Here is a 16,695-nt window from a genome sequence, read left to right as displayed (position 1 = left end):
CAGATTGCCAGCCGAGGTCGAAGGCCCATCATACCATTTCCATTGTTCTATATCTATATTGATTGTCAAGCTTGATAGTGTTCGAGGGGTAAAAGTGTCATCTCACGTTTTCCGTAAAATTTAAACGGATTTTTAAAGATTCCGTACTCCCGTCGTCCAACCGTTAACAGTGTATCAGGAGAGAAGATAATTAACAGATTCCACATTACGCAAAACCCCACCACAAAGGAGTTCAGAAAAGACTGAGAGAGAGAGACAGCTCTATTTCGGACAATATATGAGGACGTGTCAGGCCAGATTTTTGTTCGAATGCTACGTATTTTACGAAGCGATCCTTAATAGGGGCTATTTCGAGGGAACGAAAGGGTCGCCGAAGGATATGAACTTGCTGGGCTTGCGTTACAAGGAATTGCGATTCTATGCCAGGTTTCTGGTTGTTGCTTTGCTCTTAAATCGGCTCGAGATGGTACACGTGCTCGTGGATCGGTTCAAGGCTATCCTTGATGATTGCAGAGCTACTTTTCCGGTAACTTTCTTGCTGGTTGCTACAGTTATTTCTCAAAAAAAAAAAAAAACCTTCACAAATTTCAGAATTTGTTGATTTTGGAAATGTATGTCTTTAGTTCGGTAGTAATAACTTTTACTGAAAAGCGTGTGGATGGTTTATACATTTGATGGATACGATCAGAAGCACTTATATTTACAATTTTAAGGAACGATGAACCATAATGTCATTTACCAAGCACCAGATTTGCCTTTTCTCCTCAAATTTTCTTTTCTTTCGTTATTAGTGTCAATTACGATTTATGTATGGGAAATTGGGAGCCAACGATTACCTATTTGTCCCGAAAATGTTTCTTTTATATGTGATTTCCATACTTAATCAAGAGTATTGAATTCTTTTTGGGCAGGTCATGATTCTATATCATTTTTTAAGGATTGTAGTTATAATTGGAAATATCTGGATTCTTTAAGTGAGATTTTTATAGGTGTTATGTTGCGTTTCCAGATAATATTTTAATTTGGATGATACTTTATTTATTTGTTCATTTTTTGGATGACACACTTATTCACTTGACAATAAAATGGTTGCGTTTGTAATCGATACTCTTGGATATTCAAGGTTGCATAAGTTATTTTTTAATGGTATTTGGGGTATATGATGGTTGATGAGAAAATAACTTAATAGGGCTCCTCCAAGCAAGATAAACGACTGGCAAAATTATAGCAATGTTGAAAATAGGAGTGCTTTTTTTTCTGATAATTGTTGGAGCAAGAATAAGGAAATCAAAATAGGAGTTTTCTTTTATCGATCTGGACACTTAGCTTATGAAGAAGTATGAGAAACTAAACGGGATGACAGGCTCATAGAAAGTGAAAAGTTACTTGAAGTGAATGAACTAGATCAAATGCTAATTCTCCCCTGTATCAAAATCCACCTTAGTTGAAACAGTGATGTGATAAATGATATACTCATTGGGTGAATTAAATTTATTGAAACAGTCATGCTAATTCCATTGCATTTTACCATCTTCCAACCTTTCATGAATTGGCTATTATATATGGAGAAACATCTAATAGTTAGCTCTGGTCATTTAAATTTGGTTAATGATCTTACATACATTCCTTTTCCATTTTGAGGTAATAAACTAAAAACTGGCCTAACAAAATTATTATGTTTTGTACAAAATGCAAATTCCAGCTTAGTCAATATTTTGATACCCAAACCAGACAGACTAGGTTGCTTGACTTGAGAACCCAAGCCTGTGGCTATATATTGAATTTAGAACCTGGACCATGGGAAAATGCTTGTTTGAACTTGGAGTTGATTAAAACATATGTCCCCATCATATGATTGAATGCAGCGGAATCAATTAACCAGAGAGGAATACAAGTATAACATATATATGAACACTTCCCAGACAAGCCTATTTTGTGGAGAATGCTAAAGAAAATTGCAGTTATATAGTTTTCTGGACCAACTGTTGAACCTCATTGGTGATCATCATGGGCTGGAAGCAGCATCAGAATGTCCACCAAACCCAAGGATCTTGAAAAAGGCTTGATGTGTTCCATGTGGAAACTTGTCTTGATTATGAGATTGAGGATTATATTTATAAACAAGAAAACCTGCCTCTTTCTCAGGTCCAATTGGGCAAGGCATAGCCCTAAAAGCTGAAACCCTAGCACTCTATGCAAGGGTGGAAGGATATAGATGTGGAGGAAGACTGTCAAACAGTTATTGTTTGGATGCAAACTGCTGAGGACATTCTTTGGGCTTAGGGATGTCAACAGGTTGGGTTTGGCACAGGTATGCATCAACCCTAACCAACCCTCCAATGTTTTCACTCAAACCAGACTCTATAGGGTTCAACCCAATATCGACTCGACCTAACCTGGTACACAGCCTTTCAATTGTATTTTTTTTACAACACATCTTGAAAACCTAAAATCCATTAATTTAAGTTTGAATTTGGTTTTTAGGTTCTAAGGTGTCACTTTCTCCATTAATGAAAGAAGAAAAACCAAAATAAATATGAAAAGAAATCCTAAAACTCTAAGGCTATGGAGTTAGAAGTTATCAAATTAGGTCTGCCAAAACCTTAACCCAACTCAGGTTAAAGAATCAAAACCCTAACCTGGCCCTACACCTGAATAGACCTGACCCTATAGGATCAGGTCAAGCTGGCTTTGCCATTTAACCTGATCGATTGACATCCCCACTTGAGCTTATGGATCATTAGTAAGACAAGCTTAAACAATAGGCAGTCAATCAAACAGCTATTCAAGTAGGTGTCTCAATCTGCTAATATTTTGGTTGACACTTAATGTGGGGAAACTATATGGTATGATGATAAATGAACTTATTATTTTAATTCATATTAATCACAAATTGAATATATATCCCCTTGTTTTTATTCCTTGAAATGATTCTTTGATGAATGCTTTGTCAGGAAACTAATTTTAAAGAGTGGAAGCAAGTGGTCCAAGAAATTGCTCGGTTTCTGAAAGTTGATGTGACCCTTATGAATACCAGGCCTCTCAGATATTGTGCTCTGTATGATTCTCATCCAACATCACAACCATATGTGGCCCGTTTCCATGCAAACAGGGTTCTGAAATTCCAAGACGCATTGCTAACAAGCTATCACCGGAATGAGGTAAAATGGTTCATCATGTCCAAGTTGAAGGATATTCCATTAAGATTTATCCTATTTTTGGTCCTATAGGATTTAGCTGTGTAGGTGGTGATGTGTATGACTCTTTCTTACATGGGGCACTTTCAGGTCAAGTTCACAGAATTTACTCTGAATACTTTCAGAATGCTTCAATGTTTGGAGTGGGAACCAAGTGGTTCTTTCTACCAAGAGCGTTTAGTGGAATCAAGTGATAATGGTGCTTTGAATGATCGGTCTGGACCCTCTGGACTTATTGATATAAACCTTGCTGTGGATATGACTGATCGAACCCTGCCCCCAAATCCAAAGAAAACTATTCTCTATCGTCCATCAACAACTCAATTGCTAGCAGTAAGTTTTTATGCTATGAAATTTTATTTTTTACCTATTTTCTTTTCATTTAGCTCTTCAGTCTAGAGTTTTTTGTATAATTGAAGTAGGATGGACAACCAACCTTCTATTGGAGAGATAGGGTAATAAATGGTTTAAAGGTCAAATGGGGCTAGGAAGATGGGGATAGATCTAAGAAATGGTTTAGGATTGGTGTTGATGTGTTGTTGGTGTAGATTGAGGGGTTTGAATGGGGCTTTCCAGGGTTTCAGAGTTGGTTGGTTCCTAGATAGAAGTGTATAGTTTAGGGTTTTGTAGGAACTATGTAGAACTTGAAGAACGGATGGAAATTCAATCATTATTAGAGTGAAGTTTTCAAATTGAAGGTTTCTAAGGAATCTCAGGTGGAGTGGTTTAGGTTTCAAAAGTAGTGCAAAGGTTGTAATTTGTAAATTACTTTGATGTAGGTGCTCATATAGCTGCTCAGAACTGTTAATTAGGTTTCAGAAGATGGAGACAACCAGTTCTTAAGATTGTTTAGGGGTAAGGCAAAGCTTATTTTGTTGAAAGGACAGATTATTATTGGAATAATTTCTTGAAGATCTTAGAGAGCATAGGAAGGGGGGGAGAGGGGAGGGAGGAATAAGACTGCCTTTGTCTTGAAGGGGAAAAATGATGGGTTATAAGAAAGTAACGGAAGCTATAGACAAGTCTTAATGTCTTGGGGTAGCATAGATTAAGAGAGAGATGTGAAGCGTTTTTCTTCTGTTAAGACAGCCACAAAATCATGTTTGGCAATGGTAGGATAAAGGATAGGGTTTCATTTCAGGTTGTGATTCGTATGACTTTCTTTTTTTTTTTTATCAGCAAGGACCTCTTATGACTTTTCAGGGAGTGAGTGCAGGATATGGACCAGTGTGATCATCTATGACATGGTTGAAGAAGAAGTGTCATTGGATCAAGTTAGAAAAAAATGTATTGAGGGTTCTGATAAGAACCTCAGCCCTGCATCTGTTTAGTTTTGGAACAAGAATTGGTACATTTTGGCTAAAATAATTGAGATACTATACTTTTCCTTTTCTCTGAAAGATTGGAAGATAATCTTGTTGGAATATTATAGTAGAGAAACTGATAATACTGCACTGGGGAAGCTTAACCACCATGGATGATGCTTTGATGTGAATTCGATATTTGGGAGTCTTAGAGATAACATGTGGGTGATGGACCTGTAAGTGGGGCTCTTGCTTCCTATTGGATTCACAATTGGGGGCATCTTTACCTGTAAAATACGAAAGGCATTGATGTTAGTAGAGATGGTTAAATTCTTAAATGCTGATATTGACATCATGTAATGCAAGTACTTGCCATTAGTTGAGGAGGCATTATTGAGGGGACATGTTACGACTTCTTGTCAATACCGAGAATTGTAATTGCATTGAAGGTTTAATCAAATAAAATCATGAACTACGTTATACATCTTCAGGTTTTTTCTATTTTTTAGAGATTTGTCAAAAAAAAAAATACATACTGTAAAACTTAGATATATAAAAAGTGGTTTTAGTCTACTTCCAATATATAAATATTGTAATAAATCTTAATCAGTTGTATTGGGGGATCACAAACCTGGAGATGTAATTGGAAATAAAAATGAAATAGATGCGAGGGAAAGGATAGGCAGTTCTAAATATTTTGAGGTGTTCTTCATGATCATCTTGTAATATATAATTCTTTTTTCAGAATTAACTAAATTGTAAGTTCCAATAATAAAAGTTTATTACTTGTACATCACAGGCATGGGATGATATAATCAAGATTTTGTTCTACATTTTGATTGTTTAGTTTGAGTGGTGCTGTTATTATTAGGTCTCTCATTAGAAACACTTTGGGATTCTTAGGCTTTTTCTTCTTTTTACATTAATAAAATTAATAAATTATTATTCACTGGGGGATATGATTTAACCATTTTAACATTACATCCAAAATATGGTGAACCCATCACTGATATAAAGGTGCTATGACAATTCCTCCTGTCAAGAAACAAGCCTATATGAACATATCTAGTGAGTCCATTGAGACTAAATTTTGACTTTGATAAGTGATTCTGTGTTAATCCAGGTCATCTTGTATAGGTGGAATCTTTAGAGACCACCTTCACAAATCGAGGTCCTTAATCATATTTTGTGATGATGTGAAGTAAATATTATTTCTTGGTGATGAAGCTGTGGTCATGCACAGTTTGTAATACTAATTTTCATTTTTTTCTTTCTGAGCTGCCATCATTTTGTGAAAGCTGTTTATTCTGTTATGTGATTTAAATACAATTGCAAGGTATGATAAAATGTTACATGCTGTATGGGCAGGCTATTGCCATGGTATGTGAGGAGCTCCCCCCAGATAGCATTGTGCTAATATATCTATCAGGATCAGGTTAACCTTTCTTCTTTACTTGCTAGCCCATTGGTATGCCAAAAATTGTCTAATCATTACGAAGTAGTTACTCTGCTGATCGTTGTGCTAATATATCTATCAGGATCAGGTTAACCTTTCTTTTTTACTTGCTAGCCCATTGGTATGCCAAAAATTGTCTAATCATTACGAAGTAGTTACTCTGCTGGTCATTTATGTAGGGAAGTTTGGTCGGACTGTTGCTTCTCAAACCAAAGATTCCAAAACTTCAATGGCCTCCTTGGATATGAAATTTCGCACCCATGAACATGAGAAATCACTGCCTGAAGTTCCTAACTGTGACAAAGGAGACTCAACTGACTGTTCTGGGAATTATTTGTGGTTGGGTCCCAGAGGAAGTGCAGGTAACCTACATCTAGGGGTGAGCATTCAGTTAAAAACCAAACTGAATAAACTGAAATTTTAAAAATTGAAAGAAAAAAATAAAAACCGAAATTGAACCCCGGTTTCGGTTATTTATATATATATATATATTATGTTATATATTATATATTACATATTATATGATGAATTTTGGTTAATTCGGCTTTTTTGGTTAACCGAAATTTTAATTATGAAAACCGAAATCGAAACCAATATTTTTGGTTCGGTTTTTCGGTTTTAACCGAATAATGCTCACCCCTACCTACATCGCAATGTTTCTTTTTACAGCTAGGAGTCCTTGAAACTGATCTACTTAATTCCTTTAAATCTAGTAATGATAATTATATGCATTTTGAGTCTTTTCTATGTGTTAATCTATCCTATTTGTGTGAAAGGATATAATATGGTTTATATGCTACATATTGGACTCTCTTACTAAGATACTGTTCTGACTTACAGGTTCAAATATGCTTTACCCTGGTGATATTATTCCTTTTACTAGAAAGCCACTTTTCCTGATCATTGATAGTGATAACAGCCATGCATTCAAGGCAGGTTTGTCAAAACTTGTTTTCACTTTATAGACTACTTTGGTTTATCCTAGACTAACATGATCCTAATCTTGTTGCTTTGTAATGTAAAAATAGTGCTTACCACTTACATTAAAAATGATAAAAATGGCATTTATGTTGTTAATGTCTATATTTACCAATTAAAAGTCCTAGTTTTTAGTGGAAGGAGAATTTGGCAGGGAGTTCAGGGAGTATTCAAAGATGGAGAGGGCAGGCTGATAACACTATTACTCTGGCCCAATACGTGTTGGAGATTCATTAAGAGCTGAGATTATGGCCTTACTTCAAGGATTGAGGCTGGGCAAGCAATGAGGATTTCAAAACTATGAGGTGGAGGGAGACTCTAAGCTATTAATGGGATGGCTACAGACAAAAATGTGTTCAGTCGAATTATCTCTAGGGCTGATAGGGAAGATGTGATAAGGGGATGGAGAGTAGGCACAAACCGAATTCCAGTAACTCACCTTCAGTTTGTAGATGACTTGATGATCTTTTGTGATGGAGGCTTCGGTGAGAAGGTGGAAAACTTGAAAGAATTGATTAGAGCTTTTGAAGGTGTTTCCAATTTGAAAATCAATCTAGGAAAGAGCTGCATGGCCGGAGTCAATCTAGACTTTGGGGAGGTTGAGGCGGTTGCAGATTGCATTGAGTTTTCCATTTCTTCTTGGCCTTTGTCTTACTTAGGGCTTCTATTAGGGGCAAACCCTAGGGAGAGTAGGTTTTGGACCCTAGTCTTGGAGAAGATCGAAAAGAGATTAGTTGTGTGGAAGAAAAATTATATCTCTTTGGGTGGGAGGATCACTTTGATAAAAGCTACCCTCATGAATCTACCTACTTATTACCTCTTTGTCTTTAGGATACTGTCTAGGGAAGCGAAGAAACTAGAAAAATTGATGAGAGATTTTATTTTGGGAACTGGAAGAAGGTAAAAAAGACACTTAATTAGTTGGGGGTTATGGGTAGAAGCAAAGAGGAAGGAGGATTAGGGCTCGAGAATGTGCTTGAAAAGAACTCAAATTTGTAAGGGAAGTGGTTGTGGAGGTGGCCTTTGGAGCGAGAAAGACTCTAGCACGAAGTGGTGAAGAGTATTCGTGGATGTTCAGAGAGTGGTTGGGATGTTGGCGTGTCAAGGGGGGCTAACCTAGCTACACCATGGAAAGCAATTCACAATATTCTTCCGTAGTTCCTCAATTGTGTCAGGCATGATGCTTGTTTTGGTAATTCTATTCGGTTTTGGGAGGACATTTGGGCTGGAGATATCCCTCTAAAAGACCTTTTTCCATCCTTGTACTTTGTTTCTTTGTATAAAAAGAGGTGATCTCAAAATTCCTTCTATCGATTTTAAATTTGTCAGTGTTGTCTTAGGATTCTGGTTTCCGTAGAGGGTTAAGGGATGAGGAAATTGATTGTTTGTCTACTCTTCTTTGCCTCTTTGATAAGGTTTGGCTGGATCCTTCGAAGCCTAATAAAAGGATTTGGGCCATTCACCACAATGGATGAGTCATTTTCTTGTGGCTCCTTTTTCAATGCCCTTTTCCAAACATCCTCTCAACAAAGTTTCCCTTTCAAAGAAGTTTGGTTTAGGCTCCCCCCCCCCCCCCTTCCCCCCAAGGTTATGGCTTTGTGTTGGGAAGTGTGGCATTGGTAAAGTAAACATAATGGATAACTTACAAAAGAGAAGACCTGTCCTTTGTATTTCACCAAACTGGTGCATTCTTTGCAGATCTCAAGGTGAGGATTGTAATCATCTATTTTTATCCTGTAGTGTAATTGCATAGCTCTGGGTTTGGCTTCTATCTTTGTTTGGGTGTAGTTGGGATATGCCAATAGAAGTAAGCACAATCTTTAACCCTTTTTTTTCTCTTGGTCCCATAAAAGAGGAAGGAAAATGTGGAGGTGCATGCGAGCAGCATTGTTATGGACAGCATGGGAAGAAAAGAATGTTAGGATCTTCCAAGAAAAAGGAAGGAGCAGTCAAACCTTAAAGGACTGCATTATGTACAGGTCAATACAATGGTTAAAGACTCTTGAATTGTTTAACCATTTCTCTTTTACTGATTGTTGGAAGGATTGGATGTTGGTAGCAAGCTATTCCTCCTCCAAGGTAAGGGTATTGACTAGTTGAGTCCCCCCCCCCCCCCTGCTTAGTTCTTTGAAGTCGAATTTTGATGGGTGTAGCCAAGGTAACCCAGGCCCCTCTGGGATGGAAGGTGTACTAAGGAATGATGCTGGAGAGGTTGTCTTACTCTACTCTGGCCCTTTAGGTGTTGGGAATTCTATCCGGGCAGAGTTATTAGCTGCAATACAAGGAATACTTCTTGCAAAAGAAGTGGGCGTGGAGCAGCTTCTGATTGAAGGGGATCCTAAGACAATGGTGGATTGGTTAAATAATCCAAAGGATGTCACTTGGGGCTACAAAAATGAGTTAACGAAATTCAAATGACTGACAAAAAATATATCTATAATAGTACAGTGGGTTGGGAGATCAGCTAATGCATTTGTCGATTTCTTGGCAAAACAAGGGAAGGGACAAATAGGGAATCATTGTTCTAGGCGCAACTGTAATTCATGTTTAACATCAACATTCATCTAATATCTGTTGTAGTTTATGTATTTGCTGTTTGGATAGGCGGCACCTCGTGCCTCTAAGGGGATTTTCATGTAACCAATCTTTGAAATAATGGAGGATGATTTTATTTTATTTATCAAAAAAAAAAGTTTGGGGGTGTGGACTTTTAGACAGCAGATGAGGGAGATTTTTTTTTTTTGCTTAGCAAGGGAGGCTGGAGTACTCTTTAATTGGACAAGGAGATCAGCCAATGGTGTGGCTGATACTTTGGCAAAGCAGGGTACTCAAAGGGAGAATCTTTTTTGGCTGTGTTGTAAATCTTGTGATAAAATATGGGGTCAACACTCATGCTGTGAGTGGTTGACATTTTATGTTCTTTTTGTTGGTTTAATGAAAGTTACTCTTTCCAATAAAAAAAAGAAGGAAAATGCATAAAAAGGCTATTTTGGAACCTGAGTTGCATTTTTTTTATCAATAACAGTAACTTTTCATTAATAAGAAATAATCAATTACAAAGGTGGGGGAGGTAAACTTTCTTAACTCCCCGAATAAGTTACAACATTACAAGGTAGCACAAAGTAACCGATTCCTTCCCACCCCTTGTTTAGCAAGTGCATTTGCAAATGAATTAGCACATCTTTTTACCCATTGCACTCTCACCTCCATACCCTGAGTTAGCCGTGTGAAGTGTCTTCGTTCATTAATGTATGCCCACAATCCATCACCTTCCTTCCCTAACCAACCTATTACCATTTTAGAATCTCTTTCAATGATCAGCTTGTTAACACTTAATTCCTTAGCCCTTTTCATACTTTCTATCGAAGCCATAACTTTTGCACGCAATGAGTACCCCATACAAATTGGCTTGGGAACAAAGTTGTGACTGAACCTTCCTCCGTCCTAAAAACTCCACCAATCCCTGATGGACCAGGGTTACCTTCATCACTCCCATCAAAGTTTAGCTTAACAACACCTCCACAAGGTGGAAACCATAGAGGTTGAGCAACACTTTTGCTTGGAACAGATGCTGCCACTTCCTTCCATTTGTTTAGCAATGTCTCTGTATGAATGTCTTGAACATCTCCACTTTTTTACCTAGTGCACCACCCTATAAGTGATCACTTGTATGATTGCCTCTTTGCTTCTCTCTTTTTCAACAAAGATTCTTTGGTTTCCTTCCTCCCTAACTGTCCAAGAAACTGCTGCCCTTGTACATCAACACAATATTCTTCCTCTCTTTTTTGTCCAGCTACCAACAAAAGAGTTAAAGAGGCTTTGTAGACTTGTTGGGGGAGTCTTTGAATCCTTGTCTAAACCCCAAGTCCCAATTTAGTTTAGGCCCTAAAGAAAACAAGGATAAAAAGGTAGAAACAAACTCATTTTTTGTTAACTGGATAAAGAATATAATGAAGGAAATTGATCTTTGAATGGTGAATCCCCCACCCACACATGTTCCTAAAATCTTAGCAAATTCCCAAAACACATATTGTACCGAACAAAGGGTAGAAAGTGAGGAAGGATGACATGAATAGCTTTCCAAGGTGTTGCACTAGTAGCTCGAGCCAAAACTCCGACATCCCAACCGTCAGTTGCCAGCCCATGGATGCTTATAATCACCTTTGTCCACTGTTTGTCCTTGTCCCTTGGTAATCTCCATAAGCATTTCCCTAACAACATCGAATTCCTCTTTTGGATGTTCCCAATCCCTAAGCCACCAAACTCCTTACTTCTACTTACCAATTGTCATCTAACCCTATGGTCCTTCCTTTCCTCCCCGGTCTCCCACAAAAAGTCTCTCATTAACTTCTCTGAGCTTTTACAAATCCTCATAGGAATCTTGAAAACCGAAAGAAAGTAGATAGGTAAGTTGGCTAGAGTTGACTTGGTAAGAGTTAGTCTTCCACCTAAAGAGAGGTAATTCCTTTTCCAAGAGGCTAATTTTTTTGTAAACTTGTCCACCTCTGGGTTCCAGAACATCATATTTCTTGGGTTTCCCCCTAGAGGTAATCCCAAATAATTCATTGGCCACTGGGAAACTTCACACCCCAAATGGTTGCACATTCTGTCACCTCTCTTCCATCCATATTAATCCCCACCACATAGCTCTTACCGAAATTAATTTTCAGATTTGACATCTTCTTTGACACTTGGATCACCCTTTTTATAATTCTTAACCAAATCATATCGTCTCCCTCACAAAATAATATGGTATAATTAGCAAATTCTAGGTGCGTAATAGGCATTCTTTCCCTACCCACTCTCCACCCTTTCACCATACCCCTCAAATATGCTCTTTGGGTTAGGATACCTAGCACATAAGCTACTAGGGTGAATAAAAAGGGGAAAGGGGGTGCCTTGTCTAATTCCTCTGAAAGATAGAAAGTGGTACACAACTGCACCATTAACCAATTATTTAATAGTGACATGTAGTTATGCATCCTTGAATCCCACCACTTTCCTCCAAACCTATTTTTCATCACTTCCAACAAAAAGTCCCAGTCCACCAAATCATATACTTTCTCTACATCAAGTTTATAGACTATTCCTTTCTTTCCATTTCTTTTCATCTCCTCCACACTCTCATTGGCAATGAGAATTTGATCAATGATTGGCCTGTCCTTAACAAAAGCTCCTCAGTCTGGAGAGATAATATAATGTAGCATTGATTTGATTCTCCGAGACAATACCTTTGTTATGATTTTAATACAGGTTATTGATCAGACTGATGGGTCTAAAATCCTTAGGATGAGTTGCCCTGACTTTTTTCGGAATCAAAGCAATGAATGTTGAATTTAACCCTAGATTTATTACCCCTCTACTCAAGAATTCATTGAATCCCCTTAGAATTTCCTCTTTTAGGATGTCCCAAAAGTCTTGGTAAAAAGCCATTATAAATCCATCTGGTCTTGGTGCTTCATCTCTATCAATTGAGAAAATCGCTTCCTTTATTTTCTCTAGATCAAACCTCCTTTCTAACCTTAACTTGTTGTCACATGATATCCTTGGCCAATCCAACCCTTCTAGACTTAGTTTTTTTTTTTTTCACTAAGGGGCTTCCTAAATATCGATTTAAAATGGCTCATAAAAGCTCCAACAATTTTAGTTTGTTGATCAAGTAAGACACCTTCAATCTCTAGCTTAGAAGCATAGACCTTGATCTGCCTTACCCAAATGGTGGCAAAATTGAAAATTTTTTTTTTCTATCTACAGCTACAGGAGCTTCCCAAGCCCTAATTGTTTGGTGCCTTAGCAACGGTTTCTGTAAGTTGCAGCCAACATAAAATAACATGTCTTGGGTCTAAAACATAGATAGGTTCCTTATTTGGGTTTGACTTCCCGCTTTCTTTGTCAAGTATGCACTGTATATCCACCAATTATTCTAAGCCTAAAGGCTAGGATTATTTTGGGGTGTGTGTGTGTGTGTGTTTATGTGTCTATATATATAAACCTAACCTAATTCAACCCGACCTTTTGCGTTCGGCTCAGGTTAACCTGTCTCAAGTTGTAACAATTTCTATATTGCAAGACAATACATATCATTCCAACAAAAGCCTGATACATGGAATGTGTAGAAATCACCTGTTGCATTCCTTTTCGTATGTATTGGGATGATACAAGCCCGATACAGGTTGATATTATAAGCATATTGACCAATACTTTACTTTGCTTTTCAAATTTGAAATTGGGTTCCTCTTATTAATTCATTAATTGCTCCTATATTTAAGTCCTCTCTCTCTCTCTCTCTCTCTCTCTCTCTCTCCTCTTTCTGTCTCATTTATTAATGATTTAGGGCATGTTTTCAAATTTGAATTTGGATTCTTGTGCCTAATTTTTATTGTCTCTTTAATTCCTACCTCTCTCATTAATTTCGTTAATTACTCCATAACTAGACAATCCATTGACAATAGGAGTATTTGAACCCTAGTCCCATAAGGTCACCACTAGGCCATACCCCATTTGCTTGCTATTTGTCAATCAATGCTAGAATTGATTGTTAAAATTTATATTATTAATAAATATTAAGATAAATTATATTGGTATTCTGAAGGTTAAGGTACATACATGCACATTTTAGTTCTTCCATCATTTTTCAACAGTTATTAATTGTGTCCCAAAACCTAACACTTTATATTAACCATTGAAGTATGGTTTTTGACGTTTAGAATATTCCTGATTTTAGAGTTTCTCTAATGGCCTACTGATGAACCCACTTCCAATAGAATGCGGATTAGCTGAATGTGATAGCTGTTCAGAAGGCTGTGGAACCAATGGTAATGCCCCATGGCAGTGATAAAATACATGAGGTACACAGTGAGAAATAAAATGGTTGTGGGTCCCATGCATTTTATTACTGGCATGGAGAGTTATCATTGGTTCCGCAGCCCATTGAACATCTATTGCATTCAGCTAATCCTTACTCCCAGTATATGGTTTAACAGTTCAGAAATTTAATTGCAAATTAAGAAAAATTGATCTGCTTGGCTGTGGCTGCATTCAGTTAGCAGGTCGTAATTACATACAAGGAAAAACACCAAAAGATATTGGATCTATAGCTTTCTACTTCCCAATGAAGATCCCCAGTATAAGTAACTTTTACAGGTCCTTTATTTTGCAAGAGAATCAGTGGAAGAATTTCCACTCCTGTGGGTTCAATTAAATGAGACATTCAATGTGGAGACTTACTCAATTCAACAAAGTCTTAAATCAATTAAACATGGCTGGCCACATGAATGCTTTTTTGCCTTTTCATTCTATCAAGGTCCATGCCCAGTGTTAAATTGTGAACCCTCAAATCTTTCCTCACTACCTCCTCCCGTGTCCTTCTGGCCTTTCCCTATTTTTAGACCCTTCGAGTTGCATTAAATCAGATGGATTCTATACAAATATCCAAACCATCTTAGTCTGCCTGACCTCATTTGTTACTTATTTTTTCATGCTCATATTTTCCACAAATATGCAACTTTTTTTTAAACCAACAATCAAAGATAATTTTTTAGAGAAGAAAAGTAGGAATCCCCTCCTCACCCCCCTTGAAAAGATAAAAAAGGAGGGTGTGGAAGGTGTACTGGCAGTGTGGAAGGGCAAACTGGGTATGAAGGTAAGATTTCCAATAGTTTAGGTTTTTGAATAATCAATTTTCAACCTGATCTTTGTTTAGCATTTAAAGCTGCTACATTTTATTTGTACACCATTCCACCAGTGGCTTTTCGTTTTTCTGAAAGTCGCTTATATATGAATCATTTTCAGGTTATTCATGGTGAAGAAAGGGGGGAAAGAGCTGCCTTGCTTCTTTCTCCTTCAAGGCCAGTATTTCGGAACCAATCTGGTGCTGATCTAACACAGAATGGTAGTCAATTTACATTTTTCCTCACTGCTCCTTTGCAAGCTTTCTGCCAACTTCTTGGCCTCTCCCAATGTGGTGCTAGTACTGTAAGTTGGCTTGGGCCATGTGGTATTTCCTATGAACCATATCCATAGATTTGCCTGGTCTAATTCGTGTGTGGGTTTGCTTCCAGGATGTCTATAGTAAAGCTGACAACATACTTTGCACTGCCTTCTCGGAATGGGAAGAGATACTCTGTACAACGACTGACCTAGATCTGGTCTGGGCTCAAGTATTATCTGATGCATTTCTACGGCGGCTTATTCTCAGGTATTTATCTCTTTATTCTACTAGTCTTTTCTGCATTCACCATTGTTTGGTTATTAGGTGGTCAAGGTGGGTAAGCAGTGCTTGTTACCTGTTGAAAATTACACCTACAGTAATTCAGATAATGCAAGAAAAGAAGAAAAGAAGTTTCATCATTAGGTTGTGGAATAAGAGAAGAAGGGAAGAGAGAAAAGAAGAATTTGAACCTCTCTCTCTAGCCCCCTTCATCACTTTTATTAATAATTCTAAGTCTGAGTACAATTACTTGGATGCCCTTGATGGGGCGGCCAGCACTAAAGAAATAATTAAAGAAAATAAGAGAAGGCCCATAAGACCCATAACTAAGAAACATAACTTTTAAACACTACTTAAGGGAAATAAAGAACACTAGGGGATTTTTGACATGGTTGGTTTTATTTTTGAAAACAAAAACAACTTCGCATCAGAAAAATTATATTTTTTTGCTCACATGAAAGTTCTTGTTTTCAAAAACAAAACGAACCATGCTGGCAGCCATCTCAGCCATAATATTCCTCTATCTGTAATGGTTTTCCAAACATTACATAATTATATGGAAAATAAAACCTTTTATCGGTATTTATAATTGTCAGTGAATTCTCTGTACATCTGTTTAGTTGATGCCCTGTCTTCAGGTTTATATTCTGCAGGTCTGTTCTATCCCTCTTCTGTGATTCTTTAGATGGTAATTGTGATCAATGTCGGCCCAATTGCCTACCACATCTTCCTGAGTCTGTCTCTTCTAACTCTGAAGTGGTGCAATCTAGTGTCCGCCAGCTAGCCAACATTTTTGATGTTGCAGATTGTTTTAACTTCAAGGATAAATAGTTGAAACATAGGGAGATCCATGAAGGTCTATACTTAATTAAGGTAGTGGACTTCTGGAATCCCAGTATTTGTTAATTTGCTGGGAGTCCTGGTACATAACTGCCAGGGCTCCATTTTCGTCAATGCCCTAGAGGAAAAACAAGCAGTGATAGCTCACTGAACCAGTTTTGAGAGAAAAAACCAACCAATGAATTTATTCTAGCGAGCAATTTAGAGGGGAATATTTATTGGGGAAGGGTGTGCTCATGGTTATTACATATTGGGCAAACCCATTCTTTCATTAGTTTTCTTGTTGTTGTTTCAGATGGCTGTTGATGTTTTGCAGGGTATGTTCCTTTCTCTGTGTCAATTTGTATATGGAGCATTATGCTGCATAATTTGATTTTTAACGGGCAAGTGGTGTAAGAAAGTAGAACTGATTTATTTATACCTTGTAAAAGAAACTGAGTAATCAATGAGAAAAATGATTTTTTCCACCTCGGGGCAGTTCCTCTAATGGTTAGCCAATGTGGAAGATAAGGAGGAAGTACTCTACACATGGAGAGCTGAGATAGCCCGCCCAAAAGGGCCCCGGCATTCATGGTATCATCTCCTTATGTGGCAAGTGTAGCCAGTTTACTCATCCATTCTGTTCGAAACGAGTTAATTACTAAAGGGGTTATTTGCCAAGGGAATAGTCCAAGAGCATGGGGAACGTGTCTCACCTCCCATAATAAAGGA

The 16,695-nt window shown here is 37.5% G+C and overlaps 1 protein-coding gene across 4 annotated transcripts; it reads left to right on the top strand.

The window, feature by feature from the left end:
* The first annotated feature begins 262 nt into the window (after nucleotides 1-262).
* On the top strand, nucleotides 263-16,451 carry LOC148850571 (uncharacterized). Of its 4 annotated transcripts, none has more exons than XM_088947152.1 (9): nucleotides 263-526; nucleotides 2,955-3,161; nucleotides 3,288-3,530; nucleotides 5,870-5,936; nucleotides 6,137-6,319; nucleotides 6,798-6,889; nucleotides 14,727-14,909; nucleotides 14,996-15,132; nucleotides 16,301-16,451. In XM_088947152.1, the coding sequence occupies exons 1-9, from the start codon at nucleotides 278-280 to the stop codon at nucleotides 16,350-16,352; spliced, it is 1,413 nt and encodes a 470-aa protein (XP_088803278.1). In that variant the 5' UTR covers nucleotides 263-277; the 3' UTR covers nucleotides 16,353-16,451. The 4 variants fall into 4 exon arrangements, with proteins under 4 accessions (XP_088803278.1, XP_088803277.1, XP_088803280.1 ...); XM_088947151.1 differs by having other exon boundaries at nucleotides 15,783-16,451; XM_088947154.1 differs by lacking the exon at nucleotides 6,137-6,319.
* Nucleotides 16,452-16,695: the final 244 nt, after the last annotated feature.

This window comes from Nelumbo lutea, chromosome 5 (genome assembly GCF_056320005.1).
Source record: "Nelumbo lutea isolate HS-2025 chromosome 5, American lotus-T2T, whole genome shotgun sequence".
In the NCBI taxonomy this organism is placed as follows: domain Eukaryota; kingdom Viridiplantae; phylum Streptophyta; class Magnoliopsida; order Proteales; family Nelumbonaceae; genus Nelumbo; species Nelumbo lutea.
This window is presented reverse-complemented; position numbering and strand designations above follow the sequence as displayed.

Coding starts and splice junctions, on each gene's coding strand:
- LOC148850571 (XM_088947151.1), top strand. CDS start 278: ATGAGGACGTGTCAGGCCAGATTTTTGTTCGAATGCTACGTATTTTAC. Junction 527..2,954: donor ATTGCAGAGCTACTTTTCCG/GTAACTTTCTTG, acceptor ATGCTTTGTCAG/GAAACTAATTTTAAAGAGTG. Junction 5,937..6,136: donor AATATATCTATCAGGATCAG/GTTAACCTTTCT, acceptor TCATTTATGTAG/GGAAGTTTGGTCGGACTGTT.